Source organism: Ovis aries, chromosome 13, assembly GCF_016772045.2.
Source record: "Ovis aries strain OAR_USU_Benz2616 breed Rambouillet chromosome 13, ARS-UI_Ramb_v3.0, whole genome shotgun sequence".
NCBI lineage: Eukaryota > Metazoa > Chordata > Mammalia > Artiodactyla > Bovidae > Ovis > Ovis aries.
In genome coordinates, this window is record NC_056066.1 from 62,781,165 (window position 1) to 62,798,029 (window position 16,865).

The 16,865-nt window shown below is 50.2% G+C and overlaps 1 protein-coding gene across 3 annotated transcripts in view; it reads left to right on the forward strand.

Annotated features, from left to right (window-relative positions):
• BPIFB1 (BPI fold containing family B member 1) overlaps positions 1-12,145 on the forward strand; it is a 39,899-nt gene extending 27,754 nt beyond the window's left edge. For 2 of the 3 annotated variants that reach the window (XM_060397022.1, XM_060397021.1), the window contains exons 7-14: positions 379-442; positions 2,453-2,538; positions 3,545-3,724; positions 4,665-4,718; positions 5,179-5,337; positions 7,908-7,975; positions 8,443-8,488; positions 9,372-12,145. In XM_060397022.1, coding sequence (XP_060253005.1) covers positions 379-442; positions 2,453-2,538; positions 3,545-3,724; positions 4,665-4,718; positions 5,179-5,337; positions 7,908-7,975; positions 8,443-8,488; positions 9,372-9,611 — 897 coding nt within the window. In that variant the 3' untranslated portion in view covers positions 9,612-12,145. The remainder of the gene's footprint in view (positions 1-378; positions 443-2,452; positions 2,539-3,544; positions 3,725-4,664; positions 4,719-5,178; positions 5,338-7,907; positions 7,976-8,442; positions 8,489-9,371) is intronic. The other variant, XM_004014493.5, reaches the window with a different exon arrangement.
• The last annotated feature ends 4,720 nt before the right edge of the window (positions 12,146-16,865 follow it).

A 16,865-nucleotide genomic window follows, 5' to 3' on the forward strand; every position in this document is an offset into this window, starting at 1 on the left:
GCGAGGAAGTCAGTACCAAGGGCTGACTGAGAAGTGAAGGAAGGAACGCATTCTGGATTTCCCTCTTATGGAAACACGGGCTTTTGTGAATACGATGAGTCTCATGGGGAGCACAGCTGGCAGGTCAGACACACCTGGACACAGGGCAAGGGACAAATCGTTACAAAAGACCCCAGGTGACGCCAGCAGCTGTGGTGGTCTCTGAGCTGCGGTGATGGTTGGGGGAGCAGATGCACCATTGAGTGCTCAGGCACACGGTGGACATTTGGCTGGCCGTGGGCGCAGGGGCGGGGCTCGGCCAGGTGCACTGGGCACGGGTCGCTGTGGGGCTGTGTGCTGGCCCTGGCTGACGGAGGCCCTGCATCTGCGCTGTTGCAGCTGTGTCCTGTGCTCAAGGCGGGCTTTGAGGATATGCGTGGGGAACTCTTGAACCTGACGAAGGGTAAGTGCACCACTCTCTCTCTCTCCTTTTTCCTTGACTGCTGAGCTGACTTCCAAGCACTGCCTCTGCCCTCTGCCCAAGGCAAGCCTCCCCTGGTCAGGCCTGAGCAGCAACTCAGCCCGGTAGCAAGAGGGACAAGCATCATCTGATCTCTGCCCAGGATGAACAGACAGGAAATCACCACAGCTGTGATTTCATGAGTACATAATACATGCAAGGTTCTATGTAAGCCAGTGGGTGCCCCCAGATAAACCCAAGTTCAAATTCCAGTTCTGCCACTGATTTGTTCCATGACTTTGAGAAAGGGGGCTTATACCTCCCTACCTCCAGGATTGTTGAAGATTAAAATTTTATGGGAGAGTGCCTGGCACGTGGCAGATGCTCTGCCTGTCACAGAGAGGTGCTTACAGATGTGTGCTGGATGGATGGATGGATGGATGGATGGATGGATGGTTGGATGGATGGATGGATGGTTGGGTGGATGGATGGATGGATGGATGGATGGATGGATGGATGGATGGTTGGATGGATGGATGGATGGATGGATGGATGGATGGTTGGATGGTTGGGTGGCTGGCTGGCTGGCTGGCTGGATGGATGGATGGATGGATGGATGGTTGGATGGATGGCTGGCTGGCTGGCTGGATGGATGGATGGATGGATGATACAGAGACTACTGTGGGCTATCAGAAAAGAGGGATCAAGGGAAGAAACAAATTGTATCCTCAGACCCTTCACAGTGAAAGTCTGAATTCTTGGAAGCCCTCAGAGAGGGGATTGGTGGGGAGAAGAAAACACTACCATCTAATCTTTGGAGATCTGAAGAGGCCCATTCAAAGAGCCACCAGAGAGGATTGGGAAGAGGAGAATGGAATCAATAGGTTTTCAGTATCTATAGAGCACCCACTTTGGGTCAAGTCCTTGGGCTGAGTATTTTATTTACACTGCTTCACTGACTCCTCAGACAACTCCATGAAGTAGTGATCATTATTCCACTTAACAGATAAGGAAACTCAGAAATGAAATCATTTGTCCAAGTTCACAGGAGGAATTAGTGATAGGGGAAGGCTTAAACTCAGTTCTGTTTCAAGTCTGGTTCATTCAGATCTGAGTGAGCTGATTTTGCTAGGTGTCAGTCCTGTACAATCTACAAGGCAAGTATACTACTGCCTCCCCATTTTTGGCCTGGAGAATTCCAGAGACTGTATAGTCCATGGGGTCACAAAGAGTCAGGCAGAACTGAGCGACTTTCACTTTCACTTGCCCCATCTTAAGAGGAGGAAACTGAGGTTCAGAGGCGGGAAGAGGCTAGCCAAAGCCACTAGGGCAAGAACCCCAAGTCTCTCCAGCTCCTCTGTTCCCTATGGGCAGAGCGGGAGGGTTCCCCAGACTCCACAGGCTCTCCCAGAAGCAGGCAGACCAAGGAACGAACTTCCCACATCCCTCCCTGGTCTCTATTCTCCACCCAACAGCTAGGGCAGATGAGACGCCACTGCCACCTGGTGGCCAAGTGGGGAATCCCGAGGAGGACGCAAGGGATCCCTCGGACAGACCCAGACCCTGCCAGGGTTGGGGGTACAGATCAGACTGGTGGGGGAGATGAAGAGGTATAAACAATAGGTCAGTTTTGTTCCAAACCAAAATGTTGACACAGGACCAACTAGGTTCAGATCCTTTTACAGTATGCCCTTGAGCAAGTCATGTCACTTTTCTGAGCCTTGGTTTCTCTATCTGTGACATGAGGGTAATAGCAGGACCTAAGGTTATTGTGAGGATTCCATGAGCTAACATGTGTATAATTTAATGCATTACCGGGTGTTTGATAAATGTCAGCCAGTATCTCATCATATTTATCATTGTCCTTATCAACATCATCATGACTCCTGCCCCTACCCCTACACACGCCCCCCCTCACCCTGTGCAAAAATGGTGCTTCGGCCAAAAGCAACTTCCCACCAAGGCATCCAATACTGCCCTCCACCCTCACAGAATTTTCTTCTCCCTGAGCAGTGCCCATGCCTCTCAACTCTGAGCACCTGAAGCTTGATTTTATTTCTCCTGTCATCGACCACGGTGTTGTCCATCTCATCCTGGGGGTGAGTGTCATGGGACCTCCAGGGGAAAGTGGGGACATTCCTTCCCTTCTCTGACCACCAGTAGTCGGAGACCATTGGTCTGCTTCAGGTGAGAAAACACGGGTCACAGTACACACAGGCAGACTTAGAAAAGTCTCAACAAGCTGACCACGTCCCATGTAAACCGTTCTGGCAAAAAAAAAAATAGTCAGCAAGTGGAATGTACGGGCCATACACTGAATATTGACCCCAATGACCCAAGCTCCTCCAACCTTGCTTTCCGCCATCAGGGGCCAGAGTGGGAGAGACTCTTGGTCTTTCTCTCAGGCAAGCACCTGACAATTCTCAAATATCTGGTGATTCTGAATAAAGAGCCCAGGATGCAGACACATTATGGAGGATCACACAGATCTAAATTTCTCTTCCAGCTCCAAAACTCTCTGGCTGTGTGGACTTGGGATAAGCTTCTTCAACTCTCTGATCCTCAAATTCTTTTGTAAAATGTAATAACACAGTCACTAAAGAGAGGAGGAAACGATAGTACATGGGGCCCGGCAGGCAGGAGGCGCCCAATAACCATCAGTTCTTTCTAAAATATGGAGCCACCCACCACACAGGGGCTGGACACCCTCTGGGACCAGGCCAAGAAAGGCAGCGTGAACCTCAGACCCATTTTCATGGACCCCTGGAAAACTGCAGCATCAAACATTCCCATCCATTCTGCTGCAGTCTTGAATTTTCTCTTCCTCTAAAGGGTTTCTGGGGTGTCTGAGAAGTTGAAACCTAAGTACCAAACGAGACATCTAGATTTTTTTTAATTGGAGATTACCTGAGGGGTGCAGATGGAGTAGGTGTTGCTAAGTAGCTGAGATAGCTCTTCACCTACAACAGCAAGGCACCAACTGCCAGGCTAAGCTTCCTGGTGGCAACTGCAAAAAGAGAAACAAGCTGGAGGGTGTCATTTCCTTCTAGGTTATTACTAGATACACTGTGGAGCTTAAGCTCTCTCTGCTCTGTGTCTCTGCAGGCCAGGTTGTTCAACTCGGAAGGAAAGGTGACTAAGCTGTTCAATGATGTTGGGGATTCCCTGAATCTGCCCACCCTAAACCAGACCCCCTTGAGGCTCACCGTGAGGAAGGATGTGCTGGTCGCTATCATAGCTGCCTTGCTCCATTCGGGAAAACTCACAGTCCTGTTGGACTCTGTGGTAAGTCTCAGCATGGAACAGAGCCTGAAGCCAGCTCTGCTGCCTCAGGGGGATTTCCTGAATCAAAGAGGGCGTAAGGACCCCCCCTCCCCAAAGCAGGAACCTCCTTTCAGGATCGATTTACATACTTGCAGCAACGGAGAGCTCGCTCCTTCCTTGAACAGAGCCTGCCTCTGACATAATACAACTAGAAAGCTGAAAACTTCCTGTAACATCCAGCACCAGTCCTAGTTCTGCCTTCCTGGAGCCTGAAAGACCTGCTTCCTCTAGCAGAGAACAGTCCTGTCCAAAGGGCACCCTAGAATATTGACTGGCCCGGGGATGGCGATGCACTGCTGCCGTCCACAGCAGGGCTCACGGCAGACACCGCTCATCTCCCAGGGCCCTCCTGCCTGTTGAGCCTGGATTCTGTCACAGCCTCGGAATCCTTATTAACCCAGCACAACAGAAAACCACCGCCAGTCCACTGGGGTGTGCCATCTCCTCCAGGTCACTGATGGGGCCCAGAAAAGGGCAGGGTTGGCCCAAAGATAGGGGAGCAGGGCAGGACTTTAAGTCAGCTGACAGATCACCAAGCTCTCAGGGGATTAGAAGTCAGGGCGAGAGGCTGGAAAGACAGGGAAATGGGTGTGGTCATGAGCAACCACATTCACAGCTCTAGTAAGAACTGGGTTGCTTCTCTGTGTCCTCTGAGAACAGGAAGCTGCCCGCAGACCCACAGGCACCACCAATCCACAGTAAACGTCCAGGCTGGCTGGGACTTCATTTCCCACAGCCACTGACATAGAGGCTGTTTCCCACCAGGGGCAGACACGTGCACTGGGCCACCAGACTCTCCCAGCTTCTCTAGGGTTTGGGGGGATCCTGGCAGCAGGACTGCTGCAGGTGTGTCTCCCCTCTCCCCACCAGCTGACCAGCTCTGACCTCCTCTCTTCCTCAGCTTCCTGAGGTAGCCCGCCAGCTGAAGTCAAGCATCAAGGTGATCGACGAAACGGTTGGTCCATTTGCCATCTGCAACCTGGAGGGTGTTTACTGTGGTCTGTTCGCTGGCGTCTGGGGAGGGAGGGAAGTGTGGGACCACTCTGTCCCCCCAGCACTGGTGACTGCAACACACTGCTCCCTGTCCTCATGGAGATTTCACTCTAACAGGACAGTTAGTGGTGACAAAGGACAGACAGATTCTAGGGGTTATAGGAGAACGGCCAGGGTATCTGAACCAGCCTGGGAGATGAGGGAGGGCTCCCCTGAAGGAAGACATTCCAGACGGAGGGAGAGGCCAAACCGAAGACTGTGAGATGGGCAGAACAGCAATTTATTCCAGGATCCGAGGAGGCGCAGAGAGGAATGGGGGAGGCCAGGAAGGTGGGCAGCGGCCAGGGCTCACGGACCACATGGGGCTCATGGACTGTGGGGAGGCACTTGGGAGGCATCATATGGGTCTGATGTCCTTCCAGGCAGCAGAGCAGCTGGGGCCTACACAGATCGTGAAGATCCTGAGTCAGACGACCCCGATGCTCATTCTGGACCAGGGCAATGCCAAGGTGTTCCAACTGATCGTGCTGGAAATATTCGCCACCGATAAAGACAGCCGCCCCCTCTTCACCCTGGGCATTGTGAGTTCAGTTGTCTGAGATGTTGGCAGCAACCTTGGGAATCCCCCTGTTCACTGCTCTTGTTCACCCCCTCTTGCTTTACTAAACCTTTCTGCCACTTTTGTTACCTCGCGGAGCTAGGGGAAGGGAATTTTGAACCAAGAATCAGGGGCTTTGGGGGCTCAACTCTTAATTAGTCAGAATCTTTAATTCACATGCACAAAAAGAACTGCATTAGCTCATATACCTGAAAAGTCCAGGTCAGTGCTGGTTTCCAGAATAGCTATATCAGGTATTCAAACAATGTCATCTTCATTCTTCTCTCTTCCCATCTGGCAGCCTTGTTTTTTTCTTTGTGCTGCCTTCATCCTCAGGCAGTTTGTCCTTTCTTGGAAGTGCCCCTAAGCCACATCAGGCTTATAACCTATCAGCCTGGCAACCTCAATGGAAAAGCTTCTCTTTCCCAGTAGTTCCAGCAAAAGTTCCAAAGCTGACTCTCATTGGATGACTTAGGGTCAAATGCTCACTCATGAACCAATCAGCGTGACCAGAAAAATGAAATATGTAAATTTTCTGAGCTGGGACACACACACACACACACACACACATCCCAAACTGGGAGATTGGTGTTGGCTCTATCCAAACCACAGGCCTAGAAGGAAAGGGGATAATTCTTCTTCCTCTTCCAAAGGATAAACAGAACTAAGTCATCTCCAAGTAAGTTCTGAATTGCTTTCCTCAGTAACGAAAGCAGGTCAGATCTCAGAGCTTCCATTTAGAAGGACTCTGTGGATAAAGATCTCGGGGTGGGCTCATCAAAGGACAGGCCTAGTAGAAGATATCTTAGGTAGGACCGCTAGAAACAGGCCCAAGACAAAAACCCTTAGAAAAGTGCTATCCTGGGGAAGAGCTCCCAGGAGAAGGACCGAGCAAGGATGTGGCCTCAGCTGGAAGCTGGCTTCTGCTTCATCCCACAGCGAGCTCTGGAGCATGGTGGCACCACGGGGTTGAGCCCAGGCTGAAACAGGAAGGCCAGCCTCTTGTATGCCCTTGACTGTCAGTTATTGGTCACTAACTGCCCCAAGGTAGGAAGAACATAGCCTCCCAGCAAGGTCGATCCAGCAAAGGCAGTTCCCCAGACCAGGGAACGGCTGGGAACTGTTAGCAGCCGTGACACTCAGCAGCTGAGGAATAGGTGCCCCACCCAAAAAAGGGGGATCTGAGTGGGGCACCAACTGCATCCTACAGAGGGCAAGGAGAAGGAAGAGACGAGGCAAGACCCATGGTTGGGCCCTGGATAAGCAAGGCCTTCCATGCCTAGCCAAGGAGTCTGGACAGCATCTGGTTGTTAAAGGCCAACATTACCCTCTCCTTACAGGAGGGTGGCTTCAGGCCCTGTGCAAGCTGTCCACACGCCTTGTCAGTGGGCACCATTCACACAATTACAGGGTGCATGGTGCCCTGGCTTCCCATGGGGGTGTGGGGATACCCTGATCCCCCGCCAAGCAGAGAGAGGGGACCGACCCCAGCCAGCCTCACTCCCTGGGGACTTCCCTTCCATGGCCAATAGCAGGCACTTTTCAAAGGCCACCATCCTTGGTCAGGGAACTAAGACCCACATTCCACATACGTTGTTCAGTCGCTCAATCGTTGCCACCTCATGGACTACAGCATGCCAGGCTTCCCTATCTTTCACTACCTCCTGGAGTTTGTTCAAACTCATGTCCATTGAGTCAATGGTGCCATCCAACCATCTCATCCTCTGCCACCCCCTTCTCCTCCTGCCCTCAATCTTTCCCAGTGTCAGGGCCTTTTCCAATGAGTCAGCTCTTCACATCAAGTGGCCAAAGTGTTGGAACTTCAGCTTCAGAATCAGTCCTTCCAATGAATATTCAAGGTCGATTTTCTTTAGAATTGACTAGCTTGATCTCCTTGCTGTCCAAGGGACTCCCAAGATCTTCTCAAGCACCACAGTTCAAAAGCATTCCACTCGGCATAGCCTAAAAAAAATCAAAAATTTAGAAAAGACCTCCAAGCCCAGGCCTGCCAGAGAAGTCTGTTCTCTGGGTGCAGCTGCCCTGGAGCCTGGTACTCAGCTCCCCTGAGTCTAAGGGTCAAGATACTGGATGTATCTACCTGTGTTTGAGGCTGGCTTAGCTTCTGACTTTTGCAATAATAATAACAGTCACCATCCAGCCTGTCCCTCAGTTTACACACCTCTACAATGGGATAATAATGGGACTTATTTCACAGAGTCATGAGGATCAAAGGAGATAGTCAGATAAAGCTCATAAAACACCATCTGACACACAGGACGGCTCCCGTGGATGTTGGCTACTGTCATCATTGTCCTCATCAGCAGGCCTATGTTCAACCTTTTCACTGGGGCATGGGTACAGGTACCAGCCCTGTACCCAAAGAGAAGGAATCTGAGGCCCACAGAAGTCAGACCCTTTCCCAAGGTCACAGCCGACAGCTGAGATTCAGACCATGTCAGCTTGACCCCAGAGCTTCCATGCAGAGCCCCACATCCAACCCCTGACAAAAATCCTCTAAATAAATGGGTCCTGGGTTTCTCTCTCTTGTTGCAGGAAGCCTCCTCGGACGTTCAGTTTCACGTCGAAGATTGCCTACTTGTGCTCAGCTTTAATGAAATCAGGTAAATACAAAAATTACTGAGAAGGTTCTGGCGATGGAAATGAGTCTGCCTGGTGACCACTGCTTTCTTTAAACAGCCAGGGTCTTGAACCTCTGGGGTGTGCGTGTCACGTGAAGGCTGCTTGGGGATGGGCAGAAAGGGAAAGGCCACCTTGCCCGGATGGCCTCCTCCATTCTCCATGGTTCTCACTCCTGGGGGTGATCCTTCTGCCTGCTTTTGGGGCAACCATGTGTTTGCTATCTCCCCCACTTCCCCTGCACATTACAATGTAAGCTCATTCCAGTGTATGAGGGCATTACAATATAAGCTCATGAAGCAAGGATTTCATGTGGGTCCCTGCTGTACCCAGAGCCTGTGCCGTGTCTGGTGCATAGTAGGTGCTCAGTAAATAGTTGTGAAATGAATGGATGGATGGGTGGATAGATGCGACTCCAAAGGACCAACCTCATGGGCATCTTCTCTTGCAGAGCTGATCGGATCCATCTGATGAACTCAGACATCGGCCTGTTCAACGTGAGTATGAACAGATTTTCCCTGGGGATGCAGGAGATTGCCCAGAATGATCCATCGCAAAAGGAGACATTGCCTAGAAATGGCTTTGAATTAGGTCCCCACAGGCAGCTCCATGGTGAGCAGGCCAGCCTCCCCGAACTCAGCCACAAAGTCCAACTTCCTGGCTCAGGTGTTTACTGAGCACCTACTGTATGCCAGATACAGCTGAGAGTCTACACATTCGCAAACACACAGATACACACAGACTTACTTTCTGTAAAGTTTTGACCATAAATTAGAAAACAAATCTATTTTGTGACACATTTTGCTCATATAGACTCATCTCAGTGACCCTGGGCAGACCCTTCCCCTGAATCCTTAGTTGCCCTGAAGAGTCAAAATGAATCAGAGATCTCAAATTGGCTGAATCCTCTCTTCTGCCATGGTGGGGTATTTGTTTCTTTGTTTGGGTGGGGGAGGCATATTTTTCCACCACTTTGTTTTACCTCTTAATTCTTTTTAAAATATTTTAAGTGGGGTGGTTTCCACATGAGAATCGGGACTTCTGGCTTCCTTTGAGAAGTCAGAAACTCAGGAAACAGGATGAAATTCCTTTGGAGAAATCTGCTGGAACAGAGCAGTGGGGCCCTAGAGACTGGGGGCCAGATGTGCACCCCAGAATGCACCCCAGTCTCCCCACCTGCCCGATCTGGGGCCAGCTAGTTTGCTTCCCCCACGGCATGTCTGATCCTTGAACCCTTGCAACTCCGACCAGCAGGGAACCTGAGATTCAGCATCTTCACCTGCTGCCCTCACCACAGGGCAGGGCCATGCCCATCTGAGGAATGGCTGAGAGGACTTACAGACTCTCAGCCAGGGTGACAGGGCCGTTTCTCTTTCACAGCCTAAACTTCTGAACAACATCACCACGGAGATCCTCACCTCCATCCTGCTGCCAAACGAGAATGGTGCGTCCCTTTGCTGTCTGTTCCCTGCTCCCCAGGACATTGAGGGCAGGCGCTTTAGCCTCTCCTGCCTGTGCCTCCATGTGGGGCCCCTTTCATTTATTTTCCAGCTATCCTCAGAGCATTGTTCTAATTCTGCCTCCTCCAGGAAGCTTTCTGGGTCATCCAGCTGGAAATGAGCTCTCCCATCTCCAACACCCCAGCCCAGTTTGCTCACTCATGCCAGAACTTGGGCACCCACAGAGGGTGCAGGGAATGTCCCGGGCTCACGGGCTAACAGCAGGAGAGAGACAGGAGTGGAAATAGACAACCAGAGCATGCTCAATGGACTTACGATACACCTGGGCTCTGGTGCTGATTCTTCTTCTGCTGGCTGCCTGGCCTTGAACAAACTACCTTATCATCCTCAGCCTCAGTTTCTCCATCTGTAAAATGGGGAAAGAGCAACACCTTCCTCAGAGCCATAAAGAAGAGGTTTTTACAGAGAAGAGAGGGGGCGCCTGACACAGCCAGTGTCAACAGTTCTTGCTGTTGTTGGCTGTAGCTGGATTGCTATTTGTGTCACTAGTGAAGGAAGCCAAGAGAAAAGAGGGGATTATTCTTACTGAACCTCAGGTCATGGGGGTGGGTGAACTGGTAACCTAGGTCCACCCAGCTTCCTTCATGTCTTTGTTTTATTAGAGCGAGAAATCTCAAGTATAAGCCCCTCTGCTGTGGGTGATGGGAGCCCCAGATGGTTCTTGAGCAGGAATGTGAAAGGATGTGAGGGTGCCCTTTGGAACAGCCAGAAGCTGGGGCTGGAGGCAAAGAATGGGGAGATGAGGCAGGGTGGATGCCAAGGCCAGAGAACAGGAAGCAGAGGCAGAAGTCTGAATCAAGCGTGCCACGTGCAGGAACTGTGAGCCCACTGACAGCTACCCAACCCCACCACCAGCTCACGAGTCTCTGACCACATTTGTGATTTCAGGCAAATTAAGATCTGGGATCCCAGTGTCAATGATGAAAGACTTGGGATTTAAGTCTGTTTCGTTGTCTCTGACCAAGGTGAGTGGAGTTAAACACCCTCCCCCGGGGAGGACACAGTCAGAGGGAGAGCCCTGGGATGGGAGATAGGGGCTGCATTCAATCCTAGCTCCTCGGGTCACTTATGGGGACATTGGGCGAGTCCCTTCTCTCACAGCCTTGTGTCCTAGTCTATAAGTGGAAGAGGGTGACTGTCCTAGTCGGGGGTCATGAGCCTCCAGCCTTTTCCATCCCACCTGTCATTCAGGTTGGGGGAAAGGAAAGAGGCTTTGTTAACTGGCTCCAAAGACATGCTGACATTTGACTCATCTTCAGCTGCCCACCTTCAAAATCTGTCCATACTTCAGCTGGCTTTGATGGAGAAGTATGACCACATTCTGTGCATGATAACAAAAGAGGCTAAGTCTAGACTCAGGAACCAAAGAACTGGTTCAAATCCAGCTCTGCCTATTTCTAGCCAGGGATGTCTGAATACACAGGTCATGCACTAGTGAACTGTTACATAAAACGATTCAATTATCACACAAGCCATTTATCTAAGACACGTGCTGCACTTAACTCATGTTGGATGGATAACTGGTATCCATATAACTGGGTGGCTAGAGCTTAGTGTATTTCATGCATCTCTTATCAGGGGGCATTTAGCAACTTTCTCTTCTTTTTTTTTTTTAAATCAAGTTGCAAACCATAATTCATCGCTGGCAGTTTGGGTTGGAAAGGCATAATTTCACCCTTTTTTTTTTTCATGTTTTCTCCAAATATCCTGTTTTGCTCTATTCCTTTGTTTAGGACTAGCATCACACTGATACCCTGTTTACAGTCTTATGTTTAAATGAATAAATGGATAGATCTGAGATAAAACAAGTATGGTTTAAAAAAAGTTAATGGTAGAACCTAGGTGATGAGTATATACAAATATTCAGCATAAAATTTTTTCCACTTGCTACATATTTGAAAATTATCATAGTAGAAGTTTTGGGGAGAATTTAATAGGTTCCATTCCTCATATCACACTTAGTTTCCCCCTAAAAATCAGAGTGTTGTTAAAAGTGTTAGCTGCCTAGGACCCAATGGATACAGTCAGGAATCTACGCTTGACGAAACTTCCTGCGAGATTTGGTGATCTGCTGGGGTGGAGACACTTGTCCTATATAATCCCAGACTGTGCAGCCGGCTACTTCATCCATGCCCCAGACCCCTGCATGGTGTCACTGGTCACACGCAGACCCTCCTACCCTGACCCTTCCAAGAACCCTTTATGATTTCAGGGCCCTGACTCCGTGTTAGCAGTCACCTGGCAGAGGACAAACCACCAGAAGCCACAACAGGGCAGGATGTTAAAACATGTTTTGAGGGGACTTCCCTGGCTATTCAGTGGCTAGGCCTCCATGCTCCCAATGCAGGGGGCACAGGTTCAATCCCTGGTTAGGGAACTAGATCCCACAGGCCACAACTAAGACCCGCTGCAGTCCAATAAAATTTTTAAAACTTTTTTGACTTTTCTCCTCCAATTCCAGGACACCCTTGTGGTCACCCCAGCCTCCTCTTAGAACCTCAGCCCCCTTTCCTCTCTCCCAGTGAAGACTTGCACTGTGGCCCTCCACGGAATGCTGTGTCTCAGTCCGAGTGTGGGTGCCAGCGCTGTAGTCTGTCCCTCCCTACAATAAATAAACTGTTTGTGAATCCTGCAGTCCGGAGTGTGTCTTTGTCCCAACTCAGGGTCATTTCACCCCTGGTAAGCTTAGGGACTAGACATCTGAGCCACACCTAGGTCATGTTCGAGTACATCTGAATCATCGGGGCCACGTCCAAGCCATGTCTAGCTGACATCAAAATACATGTGGACAAGGTCCAAGATTTTGACCACCTCCATGAGCTTCAGGAATGAGAAAGCCAGTTGCCACCTCTTGCCTTCCATGTCAGTTTCTAGACCACCAATGGTAGGCTAACCTCTCTGGCGGGGACACACGTTGAGTTGACCTTGGTGATGTGGTGGGTCGAGGGCTCACTAAACAGCGTGACTCTTGGAGGCAGGCTTTGAGCTCTGATCTGGACCCCTCGATGGTTGTTTGACCCTGGGATGTGGCTCCCCTTCTCTGGGCCTCAGTTTCCTTCTCTGTATAATAGGGAGACTTGTAGTCCCTACTTTGGAAAGCTGCGGTGAGAATGAAATGAAAGAAAATGGTTCCTGGCACATGGGAAGCGCTCAGACAATGTCATCCATGGTGATGTCATTGTCATTCTTGTCACCTGAGCTCCAGGATGTTGGGTCTTATCACTGAAGTCCCTTCCAGCTGAGATGGTGCGTGACTGCCCTTGCCGCCCTGGCTCCCCTGATGTCAGCAGGTTGGGGAAAGACAAGAAGTCCTCTGTTCTCCAGCCTTCGGGCCCATCCTGGCACACAGAGCTCATGTCCCATGGGGGCCTGGCAGGAAGGGGCGGGCGGGTGTTTCAGGAAAAGACGCTACCCAACTTCACAGTAAAAACAGCTGTAAGAACACCTCAAAACATGGAACGGCAGCCAGAAAGGAGTTTCTCCAACAGGACATGGCTAGGCCCACACAGGGTGCTAACACCGGGGTCAGTGAACACTCACTGGGCAATTCTGAGTGCCAGGCCCTATGCCTCAGTACCCCACACATCCTTGACCCCCAGCCATGCTTTGCGGTCCACATCCTACACACCACATTCCATTATTTTTCTAGGTCACGTGAAATCTGGGATTTTGAGCCCCATTCACAAGGAAGATGAGACAGTCCATCTCCATCCTGTCTTGGGTGGGGCTCCTCTGTCTCCCTAGGGTCCTACAAGGTTCAGTTTGAGGTTTCCATGGAGCCTGGAGGATGGGGCTGACCTCTGGTCTTTGGTAAAATCTGGTGCCCTCAAGATCCTGTGTCAGAGGTGAACGGTGCAGACCTCTGACCTCGCTGGGGCACTTGTCCAAACCAGCCATGGCCGTGGTTCCCAGGTCCTGGCCACCCACTACCCCTTGGCTTCCTGGAGTTCGGTGGATAAGTAACCCTCCTCTTACCCCGTGGGAGCAGGGAAACTCTGCACACTGGCTCCCGCGGCACCCCAGAGGGACTGAGCCCCAGGTGTCCACTGGTCGCTTGCTTGATACACACTTTAATGGGCTGTCTCCCTCCCCGCCTCACTTTCCCCCTCTTCTACCAGTGTCTCCTGGCACCACCTCCCAAATCAACTACCCGCTCTCAGTCCTGGTCTCAAGCTCTGCTTCTGGAGAACCCAAACCAAGATGAACATTTGTTCTGCAGGAGCAAGGATCTTACAGACCTTCGCTCCCACAGCCTTCTCTACAGCCTATGGCACTCCCAGCTGACAAGGGAGGACACTGAGGCTCTGCCTGACTACAAGCAGCCCCTAACCATTACACCATACTGCCTCACTCTACTCTGCTCCCTCATCACGCTGCAGGGTCTCTGGCCCCCATAAAGAAGAAGGGAGGTGGTCTTCTGTGCCAATCTCCTTCCAATTTGCACCCTGAAGCACAAGCAGCATCTGTACACCTCCAAGGCAGGAGCCCCAGATCCGAAGCTCCAAGATTTCAGCCCCTTCTTGGACTGGGGGAGGGAAAAGTCCCTGGCTTCCTTCTGAGCCTTAGCAGCAAACAACAAACACCAAGTGATGTCACAGTAACTCTTCCTGTCTCGAAGGAATCATTGTATTTGTCTAACAGATGAGAATTCAAGTGACCACAGAGTCGTTGAAATGGTGGGCGCCCAAGCCTCACCCACTTGCCCCAGCCTCCCATCTGAATCCACAGTAGGATAATGACCCAGTTTTCTTGTTCCTCAAAATAACAGGACAACTAATAGCCTCTGTTCCCTTAGAGTTACTCAGTTCCCAGCACAGGGCTAAACACTTCCTGTGGGTTAACGTTCCCATTTTACGGATGAATAGACTGAGGCTCAGAAACAAGGGGAAAAATGTCTCTTACCTTTCTGTATACAAGCTCTTCCCAGAGCTTCCCTTCCATGGAGGAGACACTCAGGAAATCTCCCATCTCTTAGCAGAGACTAGTCAATAAGGTAAACAGAATCCATGGCACTTCAGCCAAAATATTCCCTCCTATTCTATTTAGAGGAGCCAGATATTGGAAGGGAAGGGAGACCTTGTGTGATCTCTGCACTTCTACCAACATCCTGCACCAGCCCTCGGTGGCTCAGATGAAGAAGTTTACCCCAGAGCCTCTTTCTGCCAGAGGCAGGCTGATGGCACCTGACAGTAATCAACAGCAATAAGAAGGACCTCCCAGTTCTTAAAGCATCTTCCAGGAAAACAGTCCATGATTTTACGAGATCCTAGGAAAAGTGCATCCCATCTGAAATATTGTCCCCAACCATAGTAACATTAGCCATTCGTTCTGACACTAGCTAACAACATTATCCTAGCATTTCTTGTGCAGCTGCTGCCTTCTAGAGCCAGCCCTTCCACCCCAGCCCCTCTGCCCCATGCCTCCAGCTCAAGAATGGCGTTCAACACCTGCCCTGACTGCATCCCTGATGGTGAAAGGGAAAGGAATTATCCACAAGGAGAACCCTATGGAAAAATCTAAAACCCTCCTACAGGTGAGTCCTGCCCATCATTGGGATGGCTGCGCCGGCTGGGGGATGTTGACGCAGCCAGTTACACGCATTTACCATGTGTTACCAGTACCCACAAGAGAGGACCTTCACAGAGCAGTTTGGTTGGAAATAAGGACTGAAGGTCTTAGAGCTACATACATAGTAACATTGAATTTCCCTTTCACTGGGTAGCCAGTTTCCTCTCTGAGCCTTGATTTCAAATCCCAGCTCTGTCACATACATGCTGTGTGTGTGTATGAGCAGGTCACTTAGACTCTCTGGGTCTCCATTTTCTTATCTGTAAAATCAAAATTATTTAACGTCTATGTAGAGTACATCATGAGAAACGCTGGGCTGGAAGAAGCACAAGCTGGAATCAAGATTGCTGGGAGAGATATCAATAACCTCAGATATGCCAATGACACCACCCTTATGGCAGAAAGTGAAGAGGAACTAAAAAGCCTCTTGATGAAAGTGAAAGTGGAGAGTGAAAAAGTTGGCTTAAAGCTCAACATTCAGAAAACTAAGATCATAGCATCTGGTCCCATCACTTCATGGGAAATAGATGGGGAAACAGTGGAAACAGTGTCAGACTTTTTATTTTGGGGGGCTCCAAAATCACTGCAGATGGTGACTGCAGCCATGAAATTAAAAGATGCTTACTCCTTGGAAGAAAAGTTATGACCAACCTAGGTAGCATATTGAAAAGCAGAGACATTACTTTGCCAACAAAAGTCCATCTAGTCAAGGCTATAGTTTTTCCAGTGGTCATGTATGGATGTGAGAGTTGGACTGTGAAGAAGGCTGAGCGCCAAAGAATTGATGCTTTTGAACTGTGGTGTTGGAGAAGACTCTTGAGAGTCCCTTGGACTGCAAGAAGATCCAGCCAGTCCATTCTGAAGGAGATCAGCCCTGGGATTTCTTTGGAGGGAATGATGCTGAGGATGAAACTCCAGTACTTTGTCCACCTCATGCAAAGAGTTGACTCATTGGAAAAGACTCTGATGCTGGGAGGGATTGGGGACAGGAGGAGAAGGGGACAACAGAGGATGAGATGGCTGGATGGCATCACGGACTCGATGGACATGAGTCTGAGTGAACTCTGGGAGTTGGTGATGGACAGGGAGGCCTGGTGTGCTGTGATTCATGGGGTTGCAAAGAGTCAGACACAACTGAGCGACTGAACTGAACTGAACTGAAAATCAAAATTAAAATAAGCAACTTTGGGGACTTCCCTGGTGGTCCAGTGATTAAGCATCCGCCTTCCAATGCAGGGGAAGTGGGTTCGATCTCTTGTTGAGGAACTAAGATCCCACATGCCGCAGGGCAACTAAGTCCGTGCACCGCAACGACTGAGCCCATGCACTCTAGAGCTTCTTCTCTGGAATAAGAGAAGCCTGTGAGTCTTAGTGAAGACCCAGGACAGCCAAAATTAATTAATTATTAACTAAGCAACTTTTGGGGAACCCTTCCTATGTGCCAGGCTCTGACAGCCTCATGACTTGCTCCACTGACTCTTCACAATACCCAAAAGACATAGATTTATTATTCCCATTTTGCAGACATGAAAAGTGAGGCTCAGGAGGGCCCACACTTACACAGCTACTGAGTGACAGTGGGGAATTGAACCCAGACCTGTTTGGCTGCAGAGGCGTGGTATGGGTGCCATATATGGAAAGGGCATGGGGAGCGGCCACAGGTGGTCACTGGGCCCTTCCCACGCCTGCCTCCACCCCTCACCTGCTCTCCTCCACACGTACCCCAACATCCATCTTTGCTCCCTTGGGTTCTGTGACCTCTGCATCCTGCAATAGCAGCCTCCTT